Source organism: Homarus americanus, unplaced genomic scaffold (assembly GCF_018991925.1).
Source record: "Homarus americanus isolate GMGI-L3 unplaced genomic scaffold, GMGI_Hamer_2.0 scaffold36734, whole genome shotgun sequence".
NCBI lineage: Eukaryota > Metazoa > Arthropoda > Malacostraca > Decapoda > Nephropidae > Homarus > Homarus americanus.
The window spans coordinates 6,046,165-6,065,893 of NW_024733126.1; the positions used below are offsets into that span (position 1 = coordinate 6,046,165).

Sequence of the window (19,729 nt, forward strand, 5' to 3'; positions counted from 1 at the left end):
GAGGGAAGAGCCAGCGAGTGTAGTGTGAGAAGAGGGGGAGGGAGTTGAGTCCATTATTTGAATGGACATTAACTTGGCGACTGTACTTCTCTATTTCTCTTAAGTATTAATTGTATGCATGTACCATCATAAAATTAAGATGTTATTTTTACTAGAACATAGGTATTGTGTCGGAAAAAGTAGAGTTTGGGGGTCTGGCCAGTCTCTATTGGAATTAATCCCATATGTTCTGTTGTTCACTTAACGCGGTTTTCACTTAACACGGTACCCTGTGGGTTCAATTGACCGTGTTAAGCGGGTACTACTGTATTGTATTTACATGTACAAAATCATATTTTCCCCTAAAAAAACACTTTAAAATCACTTTAAATAATTGTATGATGAAGCATACTAAAAAAAAAAATTTCCACATAATATCCTTGTAAAATGTGGTGCGTCTTATATGCCGGCAAATATGGTATATCGATGTCATTAATTTTTTATAAGCTCTTTCATTCATATTTTATACTACAGGAAAGCCTCTGATAATGACTGTTCTACTAACGATGGTTCATAATTAAGATCCTAGTTAATTTAGGAATCAATTCAATTTACACCATTATTTTCTTCGTATTTGCGACGAAAATAAATTAAAAAATAAAGTAAAATTACATATTCATATAAATAATAACTAAATCCCGACATGTATTATACAGTCTCTCCTCGACTTATGACTGCCATGGTTGTATAAAACATTTTTCACATTACGTATTTTCGAGTCCCGAGACGTTTGGTCGTAATGTGACCCAATACGGCAGCTTGGGCTGGGCCGTCTCGTGGTGTCCAGCATCCACGCCGTAGCCCGCTCAGTTGTTGTTGTTGTTAGTGATCGCGCTGTGTACTGACAAAATTTTTGTTTGTAAAAGTGAGAGTTCTCGTGGTGCTGAGAAGAAAAAGAGAGTCAATTACTTTTGAGATGAAAATGAAAATAATAATGCAATATGAAAATGGAAAAACGGCAGCAACCATTTCACGCGACCTTGGCTTCTCACTCAACGATATCAACAATTTAGAAGGACAAGGAACGAATCAGTGAGGTGGTGAAAGGATCAACGCCTATAAAGGGAACAATAATAATGAAAAAAAGACAAGGTCCTCTTCATGAGATGGAGAAATTACTTGTGATGTGGATGGAAGATCAGCTGCAAAAGCCTTCTTACCATACAGGCTAAGGCAAGAAGCCTTTTTGAAAGCCTGAAAGAGCAGGCACAGATGAGTGTGACCAGAACTTTACAGCAAGTCATGGGTGGTTCCAAAGGTTTAAGAAACGTAACAATTTGCACAGTGTAAAGGTGAGTGGATGTTGCTGAAGCTTTTAAGGAGGAGCTAGATCGTGTCATCATGGAGGAAAATTATTTGCTGGAGCAAATATTTAATGTGGATGAAACTGGCTTATTCTGGAAGTGCATAAAGAGGCAAAAACGATGCCAGGAATCAAACTTCTGTTGGGGGGGGGGGGAATGTAGCTGGTTTCAAGGTAAAACCCTTCATGATATATTATTCAGAGAACCCCAGGGCTTTTAAAAATGTCAGCAAGCACACACTGCCAGTGTTTTATCGCAGTAATAAGAAAGCATGGATGACCATAGCACTGTTTGAGGATTGGTTCCTAAGTTGTTTCATTCCACGAGCCAAGGAGTATTGTCTGCAACAAGGGGTTGCGTTCAAGATTTTATTAATTTTGGTTAATGCTCCGGGACACCACCACCACACCTGGACGACCTGCACCCTGATGTTAAGGTCGTCTACCTTCCACCTAACACTACCTGTATCATCCAACCCATGGATCAAGGTGCTATTGCTGCTTTTAAAGCGTATTATTTACGTACAACCTTCACTCGGGCTATTGCTGCTACTGAAGGTGAGAAAATGCTCAGAGTTTTGGAAGGACTACAACATTTTGCAATGTACAAAGAACATAGCTGCAGCATGGGGTGAGCTTACAGGTCAGTGCATGCATGGAATATGGAAGAAGATCCTGAAAAGATATGTGAACAGTTTCAAAGGATTTAATGAAGGTGAAGCAATTTCTGAGATTAGTAACAAGATAGTGTAGATGGGTAAACAGCTGGAGTTAGAAATTGATAATGAAGATGATGAGCAGTTGGTGGAAAGTGTAGCAGAATAGCTAAGTAACGAGGATCTTATTGAACGGGATGCACAGAAAATTGCAGAGGAAGAAGAGAGACAAAATGTAAAAGAACCTGCACACCCCAAAAAGTTTTCAGTGAAACAAATGGCAGAGGCATTTGCTACTACAGTATTAATAAGGGGATGCAAATGTTTGAAGAAATGGATCAAAATGTTGAGGTTTTTGAAAAAGTTGACAGATTGATCCAAGATGCACTTACTTGCTACAGAGACATTTACAATGAAAAGAAAAGGTAAACTGTGCAGTCTAAATTGGACATTTTTTAAGAAGTCCCCTACTGCTGTCTCCTCACACACCACCACTGCTGCCTCTTCACTCCTTAAAGATGATCCAATACCTTCAACAAGCAAGTATGTTAGCCTGTTAGAAGAAAGCGAAGTTGATGACCCACCCAGCCCTGTCTCCTCTGCTTCATCCAATTAATGTAGTCTACATGCTTAATTAAAAAAAATATTTAGGCCCTGTGTGCATTCAGCTGACTACATTAAAGGAAAGTGCACAGTAACACTTTATTCATTTTTCATTATTGATTACTTTAACTGTACTGTATAGTCTCGATTTACACGGATTTCCTTTACACGTTTGGTCATTTAAAAGGCACCTGGCCAGACCTACAATTATTAGTTCGCGGTACATTCCATCATTTACGCGGGAAGCGGCGCGGGCAAGGTGCGCACTAGGTTGCCCAGTCAACAAAACATTACCGAGTTCTTCACCCACCACAGCCGGCCCAAGTCAGTGATAGTGATAATAAGGACTTTGAGGGGTTTGACAAAGAGGCCCTGCAACCTCTGTGGTGGATAGTGATACAGATGATACAGGTGATACAAGTGATTCAGGTGAGGGCCAATAATCTGCCCTCTGCCTCGAAACCAACCCCCCATCCCCGTGTGCCCGGCCATCTCTTCTACTAACGTAAGTGTTAAAAAACCTAATATTATTGATATTTCTCTTAAATATTGATTGTGTGTGAATACCATCATAAAATTTAGATGTTATTTTTACTACAATGTACGTATTGTGTCGGAAAAAGGGTAGTCTGGCTGTCAGCCCAGTCTCTATTTCAATTAATCCCATATGTTCTGTTATTTTGTTGACGTGTTTCTCATTTTACGCGGACCTCCACGGGTTTAATTGACCGCGTAAACCGAGACTATATTGTACCGTATTTCATTTTAGAATTTCTTTGTAATATTTTTGCCTTTTCGACTTATGACCAATTTGTTGCCTTTTCGACTTACGACCAATTTGACTTACGACCTGGTCGTCGGGACGGAAACCCGTCGTAAGACGAGGAGAGACTGTACAAACAAAAAAACACGCCTTGCACACGGAGGCTGCCGAGCTTGTGAGTGATGACGGCAGCATCACTAGTATAAATAGTCGCAGCTGGTGGACATTTTATTTTCGTGCATCTGAACAGAAAAAGAAAAACTCAAGTTTCTTACGGCATTTTTGCTTCCCTACTCAACATGAACAAGAGAGCAAGTGATGGTAGTACTGGTTCAAAAGTTAAAAGAAAGTGTATAAGCTTAGCTGAGAAACTACAGTATACTGTAGTCTGGATTTACGCGGTCAATTGAACCCGTGGAGGTCCACGTAAAACCAGAAACGCGTAAATGAAATAACAGAACATAAGGGATTAATTGAAACAGAGACTGGGCCGACCCCCAAACTCCACTTTTTCCGACACAATACGTACGTTGTAGTAAAAATAACATCTTCATTTTATGATGGTATGCACTCACAATTAATAAATAAGAGAAATATCAATAATATTAGGTTTTTTAACACTTACGTTAGTAGAAAAGCTGGGTCGGCACACGTGGATGGCGGCTGGTTCCGAGGCAGAGGGCAGATTAGTTGCCCTCCAGTGAAACACAATCACTATTCACAGAGGTTTGCAGGGCCTCCCTGACAGACCCCTCAAAGTCCCTATCCTTACTGTCACTATCACTGACTTGGGCTGGCTGTGGTTATGGTGGGTTGCGGGTGAGGAAGTCCTCAATACTACGTTGATGACTAGCATTGATGTTGTCGAGATAGATCTGGATATATGGCTCCATAACTTTCGACATAAGGTTATTAGACACTTCATACCGATGCTTGACTGTGCCTTTTTCAAGGGTGAGCTTAATTTTCTCCCCCAACGCGATGATTTCCTTCACATTATCATGGCTTGGTCCAGGTTCAAGGATTTTCTGGGGTGGTGGGGGTCCAGCGGAGGCCATTGTGAGGGGAATAGTGGGCACAAGATAGAACTGTATACTCGGAGAACTGAGAACAATGAGACAGTCCCGGCTAGGTCAGCGACTTCTACCCTCTGGTGGCAGGGCTTGTCATGTTACATTAGACCAATCACAGCTAGCGCCGGAGGGAATGCGTGGCCCAATCATAGTCTGATACGTCATATGACGTCAGCGATAACGTAAGAGCGACCGAATGCGCACCAATCAGGTGATGGTCAAGAATGGACAGTGTGAGTAAAAAATGGCGCGGCGGTCCGGACCTCTCCAGTCGCTCGCCGTGTAAATGACCAAATTTACCGCATAATTAAAACATTTCATTCTGGCAAGGCACCGCATAAATGACCAAACGCGTAAACAAAAACCGCGTAAATACAGACTATACTGTACATGTGTTAAAACGACGTGAAAAAGGTGAGAGAGGTCTGTGGATATTTATTATGGAAAAAGCAATGAACATGAGAAAAGGAAGCATCTGTACAGTACAAGGTTCTTTTGACAGCATTATTATTTGAAGGCTTAATCCATCAACTTCAGCTACACCATCAAATTCAGCATCATAAGCAGCTTCATCAACAGCTTCAGGTTCAGTAACAGTTTCAGCAACAGCTATGACATCTTTATGGAAAGCTACAGCTTCAGCCAGATTTGAACCTGATGACTTCGTCATCCGAATAAAAACTTGCACAACATTCATTGGCTGTCCTTATGTTTTAGACTTTGCCACCATTGGTGAGTATAATTTTTGTTTTACTCTAGTAAGTATTATTTAAAACATATATGAACAGTAATAAGTGTTGTTTTCATAATCTTATGGAGAGAAATGACAATATGTTTTCACATTTATGCAATTACAGGCGTCCCCTGCATTACGGAAGAGTTGCGTCCCTGGAAAATTGACCGTATCGTGAAATTCTGTAACGCGAAACCTATTTTCCCATTGACTTCCATTATAAAACTGGAGATGTGTTCTTAAGGAATTTTTTTGGCCCCAAAAAAGTAATTCAAGCACTTTTATGAATGAAAATAAACATTTATAAACACACAATACAGTACATTAAATAATTTATGATATACATGAAATATGAAGAGAAATACAGTTGGAATAAATAAAAATATTGTACTGTACTCGCCACAAAAGATGTTGACTGCTGCGTGAGGATAGGTGGTGCAAAGGGAGTTATTGGGAGGGAGTTGGAGGGGTACTACTCACTTCTGCCCTGCCCTGTAAATCATCATCTGCTTTAAGCTTTGCTCTGGGGGGTGAATAACTCATCTAAAGTTGTTTGACGTTTACGGTGCACCTTCTCCTTGTACAGCTCAGTGTAGGAACTGAGGGCATTGTTAACTGTTCTTGCAACCTTGATGTTCCTTTCACGGTTGGGGTCGTTATCAGCAAAGATTTGCAGACCTTCCTCTGTTATTGCAAACCCTATACAGTAGGCTCTCGCCAATAACGTTTAATAGGTGCCTGAAAAACGCCGTTATTAGCGAAACTTTATTTGTGTGACATTAAAATACATGTAAAAAGGGTTTATTGGTGCTGCCGCCCCAAGAATTTCACCCAATTTTTCCCCTTAGAAACCCTCCTAACACTTTTTGTTTGCTGAAATAAAAAGAATTGTTATTCAATCATCAAAATATAGAGTTTGAGTAATATAACATTTAGCTTGGGGGAGTTTTTGAGGTGCTTGGTGTGATGATTGTTCCGTATCTGAGGGCCGTTAAGACTTGCACTGTCTTTCATTCTACAAGCTAACCATTTCACAAGAAAATGCTCTGTTATCACTATCAACCTGTTTCTATCACTTTTATCATTCATAGCTCGCCTCGCATTTCCTTTACTACCGAAATATTTCTTAGCCAGTGCAATACTCTTCTTGGTCTCCTCTAAGTTCCTTTTAATATTTCGCACTGTAGACTCAGGACAGTTCAATTTCCTCACAATATCAATGTTCCGTGCACCACTTTCAATGAGCACAACAATCTGTTCTTTAACCTTGACCGAGTAGGCACGCTTCTTGAGGCTTTGTCTCTTAGCTTTGGGGTCTTTTTTCTCATTCACTTTAAAAGTTCCGGGCATTCAGGCGGCAAATCACTCCCTCCACCACCTCCCTTAACCCCCACAGGCAGAAATGCGAAAGCCATTGTTGATCACCGACCCTAGCAACCACTGGTTATAGAGGCGAAAATCTCATACGTGGGCGCAGCGCTGTATTCCACCGAGCGTGTGTGAGAGTGAGGCGGAGAGGACACCTACGTCATCAACATGGCGGCAAACAAACGCTATCATTGATGCGCACGGACGCTTCCCGCAAAATCTCCGTTATTCAAGAGAATCCAGACGTTATTATCGAAAATGGGTATCTATTCTAACTTACCGTTATTGTCGAAAACGTTATTGTGGAAGTCATTATTGGCGAGAGCCTACTGTAGAAATATCCTTTGTTGTCAACTGAAGTGAGGTGGGTGGAGATTCTATATCTTCTTGTCCTGCAGCTCGGTCTTGTTCCAACATCATCAGATTTTCATAAGTCAAATCTTCTCTATGGGACTCTAGCAACTCAACCACATCATTTTCTATGACTTCTTCAAAATCTACATTATTTGCAAGTGTCACAATGTCTTATTGAACTTGCTGTAGACTTTCAGCTTGTGAAAAACCTTTAAATTCATGGACACACTCTGGCCATATGCTTTTCCATGAACCATTCATAGCTGAGGTTTTCACTTCATCCCATGACTCGGCTATATTATCCACAGCATTCAAGATGTTGAACTTCTTCCAGAAGTCCCTAATTGTGGGTTTATCCTCCCCATCAATTGATTTTATGAGCTGCAAAAAAGTTGTTCTTAGATAATATTCCTTAAAGTTAGCTATCACACCTTGATCCATTGGCTGGAGCAAGGAAGTTGTGTTCTTGGGGATGTACTCCACTCTAACATTATCAGAAAGATCATTTAAATTTACTGGGTGGCTTGGTGCATTGTCTAAGAGGAGCAATGCTTTATTAGATATGTTACGCCTGGCATTATATCTTTCTACAGCAGGGCAAAAATAGTTAGTGAACCAGTCTTGGAAAAGGGTCATAGTCATCCAAGCCTTCTTATTGGAACGCCATATCACAGGTAGATTAGACTTGGCATAGCCCTTGAGAGCTCTTGGATTTTCAGAGTGATACACAAGTAGGGGGCTTTAATTTCATGTCACCTGAAGCATTGCCTCCCACAAGAAGTGTTAGATGATCTTTGGATGCTTTAAAGCCCGGTGCTGATTTTTCTTCAATGGAAATAAAAGTTCTAGCAGGCATGCGCTTCCAGAAAAGCCCAGTTTCAACAACATTGTACACTTGTTCTGGTGTGTAACCTCCTTCATCAATAATTTTTTTCAGCTCGGCAGGATATTTATGAGCAGAATCTGTATCAGCACTGGCAGCTTCACCGGTCATATTTATGTTGTGTAAATTAAGGCGCCTCTTAAACCTTTCAAACCAGCCTTTATTAGCCAGAAAAGGTTTAGCACCTTCCTCTTCCTACAAATCATTAAACAAACTTATGGCTTTCTGTTGAATGACCATAGTGTTTCGTGGCACATTGCATTTAGTCTGATCTTCAATCCAGACACTCAGGAGTCATTCCATATGAACCATCACATCACTTCTATGAAAATACAAGGTTCGAGCAGTTAATGGAGTAGCTGCTTGAGCACTTACCTAATTTTGTCCTTATTATCACGGATTGTTCCCACTGTTGAAGTAGCAAGACCTAATGTTTTTGCAATCTGGCTAAGTTTTTCTCCAGCATCAAACCTTCTTAAAACTTCAAGTTTAATATCCAATGTAATGCCTTTGCAGCTTCTTTTTCCACTACAGTGGAGTCTGCATTTACGTGGCTTTTGTTTACATGTTTGGTCATTTACGCGGTGCCTTGCCAGAATGAAATGCATTAATTACGCGGTAAATTTGGTCATTTACGCGGGTGAAGTATAATTTGTTTACTGTATTTACTGAAGATATTTGTTTTAGCTCATAAAATTCATACAAATTACCCGGCCAGAATATAATTTACATTGCTGGAATTCTTATAAGATTATGATTATTTTAAATATAAACATAAAATTTGCATTAGACATACAAATTTTAGATCTAATGTAAGAATTTTGATTAGAAACAGCAAAAATTTTATCTTTTGTGCAAAATATATGACATTTATATTCAAAATATTCCTTGTCCCGCAAGGAATCCAGCAATGTCAATTATATTATCCTAACTTTAGTCTGAGGTATTATTTATTACTAAAAATGTAAGCCTACTGTTTTCACCCAAACATTTTCTCAGAGAGGGAGGAGCCAGCAAGCGTGAGAAGAGGGGGGGGGCGGGAGTTGAGTCTATTATTTGAATGGACATTAACCGGCGACTGTATTTCTCTTAAATATTAATTGTGTGTGCATACCATCATAAAATTAAGATATTATTTTTACTACAACGTAGGTATTGTGTCGGAAAAAGTGGAGTTTGGGGGTCGGCCCAGTCTCTATTTCAATTAATACCATATGTTCTGTTATTTCATTTACGCGTTTCTCGTTTTATGCAGGCCTCCACGGGTTCAATTGACCGAGTAAATGCAGACTCCACTGTACTGCGGTCACTTCCACTTGATGGCCTCTTTCCAGTCATCTTGAATAAGGGTAATGCACTGTACTGTACTAACTGTATGTTTGTAAAAGTTAAATACAACTGCTGGGGCGAGAAACATGTGCGCACACTGGATGTAAACAATGGAGTGACTCCGCATGGTGATGCCGCGCTTGGCGGTAGCAAACACCAAGAAATCCACACCAAACAAATTATAATTTTTAACAAAAAAATTTAATTTTATAGTGATTTTTTTTTAATTGTTAAAATTTACCCCAATTTCCGTAAGGGCGGATTTACGAGCCGTATCTCGAAATTATGGTCATAATTTACAAATTCCGAAAGAGCGAAATTCCGCAACCCGGGGTTCTGTAACGCGGGGGATGCCTCTAAGTTAAAAGAGGGGATGAGTGCTGCCGCGGCTGGTCGGTTGTTTGGTATAGGTATACAGTAGTGCACTAACGTAGATAAGTTGCTATTCGCGGTTTTACCAATTCGCACCATTTCTTGGAACCTATCCTCGCGTATTACAAGAGTTTACTGTGCATTTCATATTTCAAAGCCAGAAAAAAAATCTCCCATCCCTGGAATTTTCTGGGCACCGGAAAATTTTCCCTTTAATTTCTGGGAAATGCCCTTGATTTCCGTCTCTCAAACCCAGAATAAAAATCCCCATCCCCGGAATTTTCCAGGTACTGTACTGGGAAAATTTTCTCGTTATTTTCCGAGAACATTTTAATTTCGGCTAGGAAGTGTTCCGGTTAAGAGGGATTCCAGCAAACGGAGATAGGTGTATTACTATACAAGGGACTACTGGGACCACCCAGTTACCCTCCACTGCCTGGCCAGATGTTTTTAGTGGAACATAGCAAATTATGAATTACAGTAATACCCCGCTTAACGCGGTTTCGCATATACGCGGTGCCTCGCCAGAACCGAACTTTCACTTAATGCGGTTCATCTACCCATATACGTGCAGAGTGTCCGGCTCAACGCTATTTTTAGATTCGCCCCACCCGCCACCCGCTGCTCCCGCCTACCGCCTGCCTCGCGCCTCCTCCTCCTCCCTCCCTCCCTTCCCGCCTCCGCCTCCCTCCGCCTGGGCAAGCCGCGCTGTAAGGTTGCGCAGTGTGTGTCTTTGTTGCGTTATCACTGACGTCATATGACATATCGGACTGTGATTAGCCATGCATCCCTACCCCCCTCTGCTGCTAGCTGTAATTGGTTTAAAGTGTCCACCCGGGGAGGGAGGGAGGGAGGAAAGAGGATGCTGCCGCGGTAGTTTCATCCCTCCAGGCCACCCCGTGTATACGTGCATCCATTGTTCTGTGAAATGGCTTCCGCCGGACCACCACCGCCACCAGAGAGAAACCTTTCCTTACCTGGACCCAGCCGCCCTAAGCCCAAGAAGACACGCCGTGGCCTAAGCTACGAAGTGAAATACCAGATCATTCAAGATTTGGAGAAAGGAACACGTCAAGTTGATCTCGCGCGCCGGCATGGCGTCAACGAATCTACGATTCGCACTATTAAGAAGGATTCAGCCAAGATTAAAGAACACATGAAAATCACAAAGTCTGCAGGTGCTTCAATGATCAAGTATTGCCAGAACAGGGTGCTGGTAAAGGTGGAAAATTTGCTGGTGAATTATTTGATTCGTCAGGCGTGACGCAACATGGCGGTGGACACGCGTTCAGTGCAGGAGTACGCACGTGAACTGTACACAGCAGTGTCACGTAAGCTGGGAATTGCAGAGCCCAAACCCTTCAATGCTTCCTCTGGTTGGCTGCATAGGTTTAAGAAGAGGAACAAGATCACCAACATCAACATTGGTGGTGAGGAAGCGAGTGCTGACCGTGTGGCGGCTAGAGATTTTCCTCCGTTCTTATGTGAGGTTATGGAGGAAGGACAGTACACTGACGACCAGGTGTTTAACATGGACGAATCTGGTCTTTTCTGGAAAAAGCTACCTTCCAAGACCTTCGTTGTCCAGTCTGCCAGCAAGGTAAGGGGTCGGAAGTTGCAGAAGGAACGCATCACCGTCCTCTTTACCACCAATGCCTCCGGTACCTGTAAACCAAAGTTATCGGTGATTCACACAGCCCGCAAGCCGCACGCCTACAAGAATATGGACATGAACAAGCTTAATGTCCACTGGCTAACCGCACGTAAGGCGTGGATGTCCTCTTCTCTGTCCCTCTTCTGGTTTGACGACTGTTTTGTTCCCGACGTGAAGAAATTCTGCGAGCAACAGAATGTTCCATTCAACATTTTGTTGCTCCTTGACAACGCACCTGGACACTCGCCCCTACTTATGGATCGTCACCCCAACGTAAAAGTGGTCTTCCTTCCTCCCAACACTACGTCATTAATCCAGCCCATGGACCAGGAGTTGATCTGCAATGTGAAAGCTGCATACTCTGCAAAGAAGTTCAAGCTCCTGAACGACTCTACCAACACCAAGGATGAGTTGCGTAAGCTGGGTGACACCGACAGCGAGAGTAAAAGCGACGAGGACAAGGAACAAGAGGTGGCGACTCAAGAAGTTCTCGTCAAACAGTTTTGGAAGAAGTTTAACGTCAAACAAGCTGTAGACTTCTTGGTGGAGGCATGGGGTCAGCTGTCTATTGCTACGATTCGTCACGCATGGAGACATGTGTTGCATGGCATACCAGCTGAGAGGAGGAGTCAACCTGTGACTGGTGAGGTTCAGACTGTTGCAGTAGCAGTGGACCTTGCCAGAGAAGCTGCGCACAATATTACAGCTGAAGGCTTCTCCGAGACCACCAACGAAGACATCCTGGAGGTGATCAGAGATCCTGAAGTGACTGCCGACGAGATGTTGGAAGATGAGCACGTCAGTGAAGAGGAAGAAGGTGCGTCATTCTCGGAAGAACACAAGTTAAGTCATAGTGATATTAAGGGTGCCATGGAGTATGCAGAAAAAATGAAGTCCTTCCTTTCCCGCGACAATGACGATGACCGCTATGAAGTCTTCCATACCCGGCTGGTGCAGGCTATGGAGCCGTACATCACGGTGTATCAAGACAACATTAACACTAGCCGTCAAAAAAGCATTACCGAGTTCTTCGCCCGCAACCCACCACAGCCAGCCAGTGATAGTGACAGTGAAGGTGACTTTGAGGGATTTGTCAGGGAGGCCCTGACAACTATAACGGATAGTGATGGTGATTCACCTGGTGATGGTGATTCACCTGAGGGCCAGTAATCTGCCCTCTGCCTCGGAACCAGCCTCCATCCCCGTATGCCGACCCATCTCTTCTACTAACGTAAGTGTTCAACATAACTTTTAGTTTTCCTAACCTAACCTTTATTTTTCCTAACTTAACCTTTATTTTTCCTAACCTAACCTCTTCTATATACTTGTTTGTGCATACCATCATAAAGTTAAGATAAAATTTTTACTACAACATAGTTGTGTGTCGTCAAAAAGTGGAGTTTGGGGGTCGGGCCAGTCTCTATTGGAATTAATCCCATATGTTCTGTTGTTCACTTAACGCGGTTTTCACTTAACACGGTACCCTGTGGGTTCAATTGACCGCGTTAAGCGTGGTACTACTGTACACTACTGGTCTATTACTTTGAGTCATGTGCACCTTGTATTAATGCAAGTAACATCTGTTAAGACTTTACAAATGTTTCTTAAGACTAATGGTTGTAATCTAAAAAGTTTTTGAGCTTGCAAGGCAATAATTAAATTGATGTGAACTTGTCAGACTGGCAGTCAAATTTCTTGTCAACTCGGCTTCAGAGCAAACAAGAGCTATACATACATGGCCGTTAGACTTCAGAGAATTTGGTGGGTGACAGGTTTTTATGTCATGATTAATGAGATTCTGAAATACAAAAATGACAATTATTTCAATATAGTCCTCAGATTCTCTGATGGCAACAATCAAAGAAATATGGCTTCGGTTGCAAATGGATATCGTAACTTCACTGGAGCATGATCAGTGAATTCTGGTTTTGTTTGACAGTCAAACATATCGTCTTAGTACAAATTTCACTACAATTAAATAGAGTTGAAGCTTTCAATCTCACTGTCAATGGATCTTGAATGTTCCAGTTATATACGTTACACCGTAAATTCAAATTTACATATCTTGATAGCATTTCAGGAAATATAGAAAATGCTTCAAAAGATCTCACAGTATGTGCTCTTTTCTTTTTTTCAGTCTCACCACCACAAACACTGCCTAAGTTTCCTTTTAGGGGGCATGATTATGGTAAACTTCACCTGGAAAGAAAAACTTTACCAGCGTAAATGCTTGGGAGATGTTCACAGAACCATTGTGAGAGAGAGAAGGATGCCAGAGTTATGTTGTGGTTATTTTTCAACTCGTAATTTTGGGTTATATGCATGCAATCTTTCATACAAAATGTGCAAATAAAACTACAAGAAATAATTATCATCAGGTCAAAAACATAAAGGGAATAAACATTTCTTCATGTGCCAGAAATAGCATGCTGAGCGACTGAAGGGGTAGCAACATGAGGGATCTGAGCTGTCTTCTGTGTCCCATGTGTAGTGAAACGATTGCCAAATGGCGGCAATGTAGTATTTTGTCTTTTACTTTATTTATTATTATAGTAGAACCTATTATCTGGCACCTACTGGGATTGAGAGGTGCCTGATACAGTCCTGCAGCTCATAGGGTGTTTCTGTTCTTAAAAGGTACCCTAAATTTCTCTCTGGATTATGAAAATACCTGTAGACATATTGAAAGGTCGGAAAAATGTAGCTGGACATGCAGTAGCCTGTGAAATCTCTAGATATAGTCACTCCTATACTTGATTTTACTTCTTGCTGTAAATAACTTATACATCCAGTTTTCTGACTTTTCATTACAGTAACTGAGATTGGGCATTGATTAACTTTCTAACCAATATTGGGATTCTTATGAAACATCAGTCATTTGTTTTCCTAATTATTGGCAACATTCAGAACAATTTCGGAAGCTATTGTATGAGGGCCTGGGGTGCCACCATTTTATGAGGGCCTGGGCTGCCACCATTTTATAAGGGCCTGTGTGTCTGTAACAATTCCTTTTACTCTCATACTTATTACCATTGGTAGCGTGACGAGAGGAGGCTCGTGGGTGTGTAATGATAGTATCAATTAATAGGGAAGAAATAACGGTAAATACTGTAGGTAAATAATAGACACAATATACAAATACAAAATTTATTTAAACATTAATATGGAATTAGGAAAAGAATATATATGTACCAACAGACGAAATCTGGTACTATGCCCTCAGGCTCAACATACTCACACCACTACTGGGTGGACATACTCAATAACACTCCCAACCCTACTGGGTGGACATACTCAATAACACATAACTCTTATAGTCACTTAGCACCATGAAGACCAGGGCAACTGCCACTACAAAACTCGGTCGTCAGGAGTGATACTCAAGCAACCGCCATGGGATCCTGCCACCATGGAGTACTTTCCGACGAACTCTGAAGATCCCAGTGGATTAACCCCACCACACAAATAGCCCTACTGAGGTAAACACTCATCCACCAATGATGGGGGCTGGTAGTGGTGTGTGGCTTGGTGATCCGGGGCCACCTCGCAGGCCTAGCGTTAGGGCCAGACGAGGTAGCTATGGGGGCCATAGGTAGTCTGAAGTTTCTGACGGCCGGGTCTCACAAAGGTAACTGATCCTACTGGACCTCGGACATCTCCCCAGACACAGTGGATACAACATCCACGCTACAGACACGGCCTAGGCTGCGTTAGGGACCTGTATGGGTGAAGGGCAAGCACTTAATAACTGTGACAACGACATCACATTTCAGGGGACGTTAAAGACGTAAATATGACTTCACTCAGAGCATATCAACTACGTTACTGTAACACTTGCACAATCAACTATTAATTGGGTCAAGGGACGAGCACTTACTAACGGTTGAAATGCCCGCGGCACCCTCACTCAAAATAGGCCAGGGAGTCTACCTACTTCTATATCGATGAATTAATTTACTGTACACTCTGACGTTGAAACTAAGACTATGAACTCAGTTTCATTCTCTACTATTATCCTCACTAACAATGCTCTGACTCAGCTATCAAAAGCAAAATTAAATTGATTACAAAAGGTTGGATGGCAACAGGTCCCAACATACAGCGTCTGCTACGAAATCCGTGGATTATATTCGAGAAAACGGGGGACGTTTCCACTGGGGGACTCGGAAGGTTTTGTGGACGTTTGAGCGTAATATGAATCCTTAAAGTTTTCAGGTTAGCCGTCATCACGATGATGACAATTGGATGAAATGCAAAGAAGAGCCAAGCGAGTGAACTATAAGGACTCCACAGATATGTGCACACTTTTTTCACGGTGTGACAATGTTGGTGTGACTATATCTAGAAATTTGACTGGCTATTGCATGTCCACCTATATTTTTCCTACCTTTCAATATGTCTTATCTTCATTACCTTCAAATCCCTAAGGCTCGGCCATTTAAGGACCCATTCTAATACGTAAAACAAAAATTAAGTACAGGTTGGACCCTGCTAATCTGGGACCCGATAGTCTGGAAGTTTCGATGGTTTGGGACGCATATAATAGGCAGCTATCAAACAGGGAGGTACGTACTACCGCCTGGGAAAATATTGGAAGCATAATGTGTTGTCTAATGGTAGACCCTGCTGCCATATGGCATCACAAAAATTGTGAACAAGTCCCAGGTTGCTGATCTGACTTTTTGCCTCATTTACACACAATTGCAGGGTCTCAATTGTTTTCTATACTGTTCTCCCAACTCAACCAACTATTTTTAACTCTGACTGTCTCACTTCTTGCCACAAGTCCAGTGCTAAAAATAGTAAACATGTAAATAAAGGGGACTGCATATATTAAGTCACTTTAATTTAACCTAAGTAAATTTAGTCATACAGTACACTATTGGGTGCACTGGTAGATTGTGAAATCTCTCTTATGGACCAGAATCCAGCCAAATGGATTGATTAACCCTTTGACAACTAATTTAACCCTTTGTTGATCATGATGTAACCCTTTGATGACTGATTAAATCCTCTGACTATGATTTAACCCTTTGATGATGCTGTTTTAAACCTTTGATGGCTTTGATTTAACTCTTCAGTCCTCAAAGGGTTAAGGCTATAGTGGATAGCTACTAAGAATCTGGAGATCAACAATTGCCTCACCACCTTGCAACATGCAACACTGCTGGAAAAGGCTTGTGTGAATAAAAAAAATTATAATTTTATACTGTACATTTATTTTAGTCTTTATATAATTCAAGCTGGAGTAACCAGCATTACCTGGGTTTGTCTTTGAGAAGGAGCTCAGAGCCTATGCTTGTGACTACATCATCAGTTACACTATGAGCTGCAGTCCACACTAGAACCATACCACTATCTACACTACTCCCACTACACCAGAGGTTACCAAACTGTGGGTGTGAAGCCATGTGGGAAAAAAAAAATTAATTCAGCATTGCCCATCTACCTCAATCCTTCCTATTGCCCGTTGATTGAGAAATGTATTGACAGTACTGTACTGATTTTCTTTTTTCTTTTTTGGGAAATTTTCAATAAAATTGTGTAACATAATTTTTCATTTCAATCTTCCCCATATAATAATAATAATAATAATAATAATAATAATAATAATAATAATTAACGATTTATTGAAAAAGTCAGCAGCCCGAAGGCTGAAAATATACATTGGACAAAAATGACTTATTACATACAAAGACATGGGGTGGGTGGGTCGTTTAACAAAAGCTTTCGTTACTAAAAGGAGAAGGAACAATGATTGAACATACAAATTATTATAGTTTACAGTTGATGGCCCAGGCCTGGGCTGGTCATGGAGACACCAGGTGGTGTGGTGTTCACGTAGTGCAGTAACTCGTCCTCGGGTGTTGATATGAAGGACCTCACGTGGTCATGGAGATACCAGGTAGTGTGATGTTCACGTAGTGCAGTAACTCGTCCTCGGGTGTTGATATGAAGGACCTCACGTGGTCATGGGGACACCGGGTGGTGTGGGGTGGTGTCACTTTTACTTTTTACTTTTACTTTTATCCTCTTCGCCACTGATCGGCTTGTTAGCCGCTTGGCGATCGGTCCTGACTCTTTCCTTTATATTCTTCACCAAAAGGTCGGCTCGCTAGCAGGGCGTCGTCACGTCTCTGTCACGCACTGTTGGCAAATACTGGGCATGCACCGGCTCCTGAATGTACCTGAACCCGCTCCAGTGTTGGTCAAGTCTTCTCTTGAAAGAGCTCACACTCGGTGCCGTCACAACACTCTCTGGTAGATTGTTCCAAGAGTTTACAACCCTCACTCCGAAAAAGTTTGCCCTCACGGTTTTCCGGACTTGCGGCTTCTTCAATCTTGAGCTGTGACCCCTTGTGGGGCGAGCGTCCGCCAGCTCCAAGTAAGGACACTCAACTGAGTAGTGCCCCCTGAGATGCTTATAAACCTCAACTAGGTCCCCCCTTGCCCGTCTGTAGTATAAGCTAGGCAAGTTCAGGCGCTCCAATCTCGCAGGGTAGCTGAGATGCCGAAGTGCAGGCACCAGCTTGGTGGCCCTCCTTTGAACATTTTCAACCAACTGACAGTCCCTAGCATATCTCGGGGACCAGATGGGGTGACAGTACTCCAGATGGGGAAGCACTTCACTCCTGAAGATCGTCACGAGGGACGGACCGTCTAGATATCTGAACGACCTTCTTATAAGACCCAATAATTTATTTGCCTGATTTACCTTCTTCTCACAATGGCCCGAGAACTTCAGCTCATTGTCAACATACACACCTAGGTCCTTCTCACACACAGTCTCAACTAGTACATTTTCTTCATCCCGTTGGGACATATGGTACGCCTCCTTACCGTTGGTACGCCCCAGGTGCATCCTCTTACACTTCGTGACATTGAATCTCAGCAGCCATTCCTTCGACCATTCCTGGAGCCCACAGAGGTCCTTCTGCAGCTCTTCACAGTCCGCTTGGTTCTTAATTTCCCGAAATAACTTGGCGTCATCGGCAAACATTTGTATGGAGGAGTGTACAACGTCAGGCATATCATTTATGAAACAAACAAACAACAGCGGGCCCAATACACTACCCTGCGGTACCCCACTTGTTACAGGTACAGATGACGATTTCGTGCCATTAATCACCACACATTGCTTGCGGTCATGTAGAAAGTCTTCTATCCACGCTAGGACATTTCCCCGAATTCCGTACCCTTCCAGTTTGATTTTCAGCCTTTCGTGGGGTACACTGTCGAAAGCCTTGGCAAAATCTAGGTAAATATTGTCGATATTACCACCCCGTTCTAGAATATGGGTCCAAATATCCAATACCTTGAGCAATTGTGTCAAGCAAGAGCGCCCCGGCATAAAACCGTGTTGGCAATCTTTTACAAGGTTGTTTCGTAGTAGATGTTCCATCGCTGCATCTCTGATAATACTCTCAAGTACTTTACATATTATGCTGGTCAGGCTCACCGGTCTATAGTTGTTCGTGGAGTGCCTATCGCCCTTCTTGAAGATAGGACTCACATAAGCCACTTTCCATTCTGATACCTCGCCCTGCTGGGTGGTGTTGTGTTATCTCGTAGTCAGGTGCATAGCTGGCCGGCCCTCTGTTGTTCCCATGGTGGACTGATTAACACCTCCTGGTCAGAAGACTGCAGTGTTTATCCCATTGGTGGGTCGCGGCTCTCACTGGCACTGTCTAGTGCTGAATTCACTGGCTTACGGTAAACACTAATCTCACTTCTTTCCGAAACGAAATTGTCACTTTTGATTATGTTGATATCCCGGTGGTGAGGATGGGTAGGGGAGAGGGACTTGGGGAATGGGCCGAACATTGGCCAAGGGGGGCCAATGCTCAACAGTAATATAAATATGAGTACGTACAGTACAAGGTGTAAAATTGATTAAAAGTTTATTAAATTTATTTTAAAGAATTGGGATGGGAAACATCATGTGAAAAAACTGGACATAACATCCACTACACTATAATTTACTCTACATCCACTACACTATCTACACTATATCACTTACACTATCATCTCAAGATATAAACGTTCAAAGTGCAAAAATATGTTTATACAAATTTCCTAAATTGATACCACTATTACATGTTATGAAAGCTTTCCCTATTTATACAAATTTGGGTCCCGGCAAAATTCAAATTGCGTGCTCCTGGGAGTCAGCTGGGGGTGGCCACATTCCCCTTGTGCTTTCCCTACCAGGCTGAGGTAGGAGTTATGTTATGGTTATTTTTCAGTTCGTAATTTTGGGTATACAGTATTGTATATACAACATATTTTTTTTCAGTTACATGCACACACAAACGTACATACAAGCTGTACACACAAAAAACAAAAATCATAAGGTAAAAAAAATATTAAGGGAATAAACATTTTGTATGAGCACGGGACTTATCACAGACCGGGGTAGACATACGTTTTTTTTCTTTTTTTCCTATTACAGTACAGTATATGCACAGACAATGAGAAAAAAATAATTAAATGATTATAATATAAAAAATATAAAGAGAATAGACATTTTCTAAATCCCCGGAGTTAGTGTGGATGGTGGAAGTGGTTGGGGGGTTCAGTGCTGGGATCTGAATCAAGC

At 42.0% G+C, this 19,729-nt stretch overlaps 1 protein-coding gene across 1 annotated transcript; it reads right to left on the reverse strand.

The window, feature by feature from the left end:
- Positions 1-7,063: 7,063 nt before the first annotated feature.
- LOC121869280 (tigger transposable element-derived protein 1-like) lies at positions 7,064-16,541 on the reverse strand. Its single transcript, XM_042370525.1, has 5 exons — positions 16,393-16,541; positions 13,708-13,801; positions 12,866-12,928; positions 7,649-7,970; positions 7,064-7,479 (listed from the first exon to the last, which is right to left on the reverse strand). The coding sequence occupies exons 1-5, from the start codon at positions 16,539-16,541 to the stop codon at positions 7,064-7,066; spliced, it is 1,044 nt and encodes a 347-aa protein (XP_042226459.1).
- Between the last annotated feature and the right edge of the window lie 3,188 nt (positions 16,542-19,729).

Bases quoted from the DNA above. Each gene is read 5' to 3' on its own strand.
- LOC121869280 (XM_042370525.1), bottom strand. From the start codon at position 16,541: ATGGCTTCACACCCACAGTTTGGTAACCTCTGGTGTAGTGGGAGTAGT. The intron at 13,802-16,392 runs GTAATGCTGGTT...ATATGTCTACAG, and splicing joins CTTCTCAAAGACAAACCCAG to GTATTTTCATAATCCAGAGA. The intron at 7,480-7,648 runs GTGACATGAAAT...GCCCTGCTGTAG, and splicing joins TGTGGGAGGCAATGCTTCAG to AAAGATATAATGCCAGGCGT.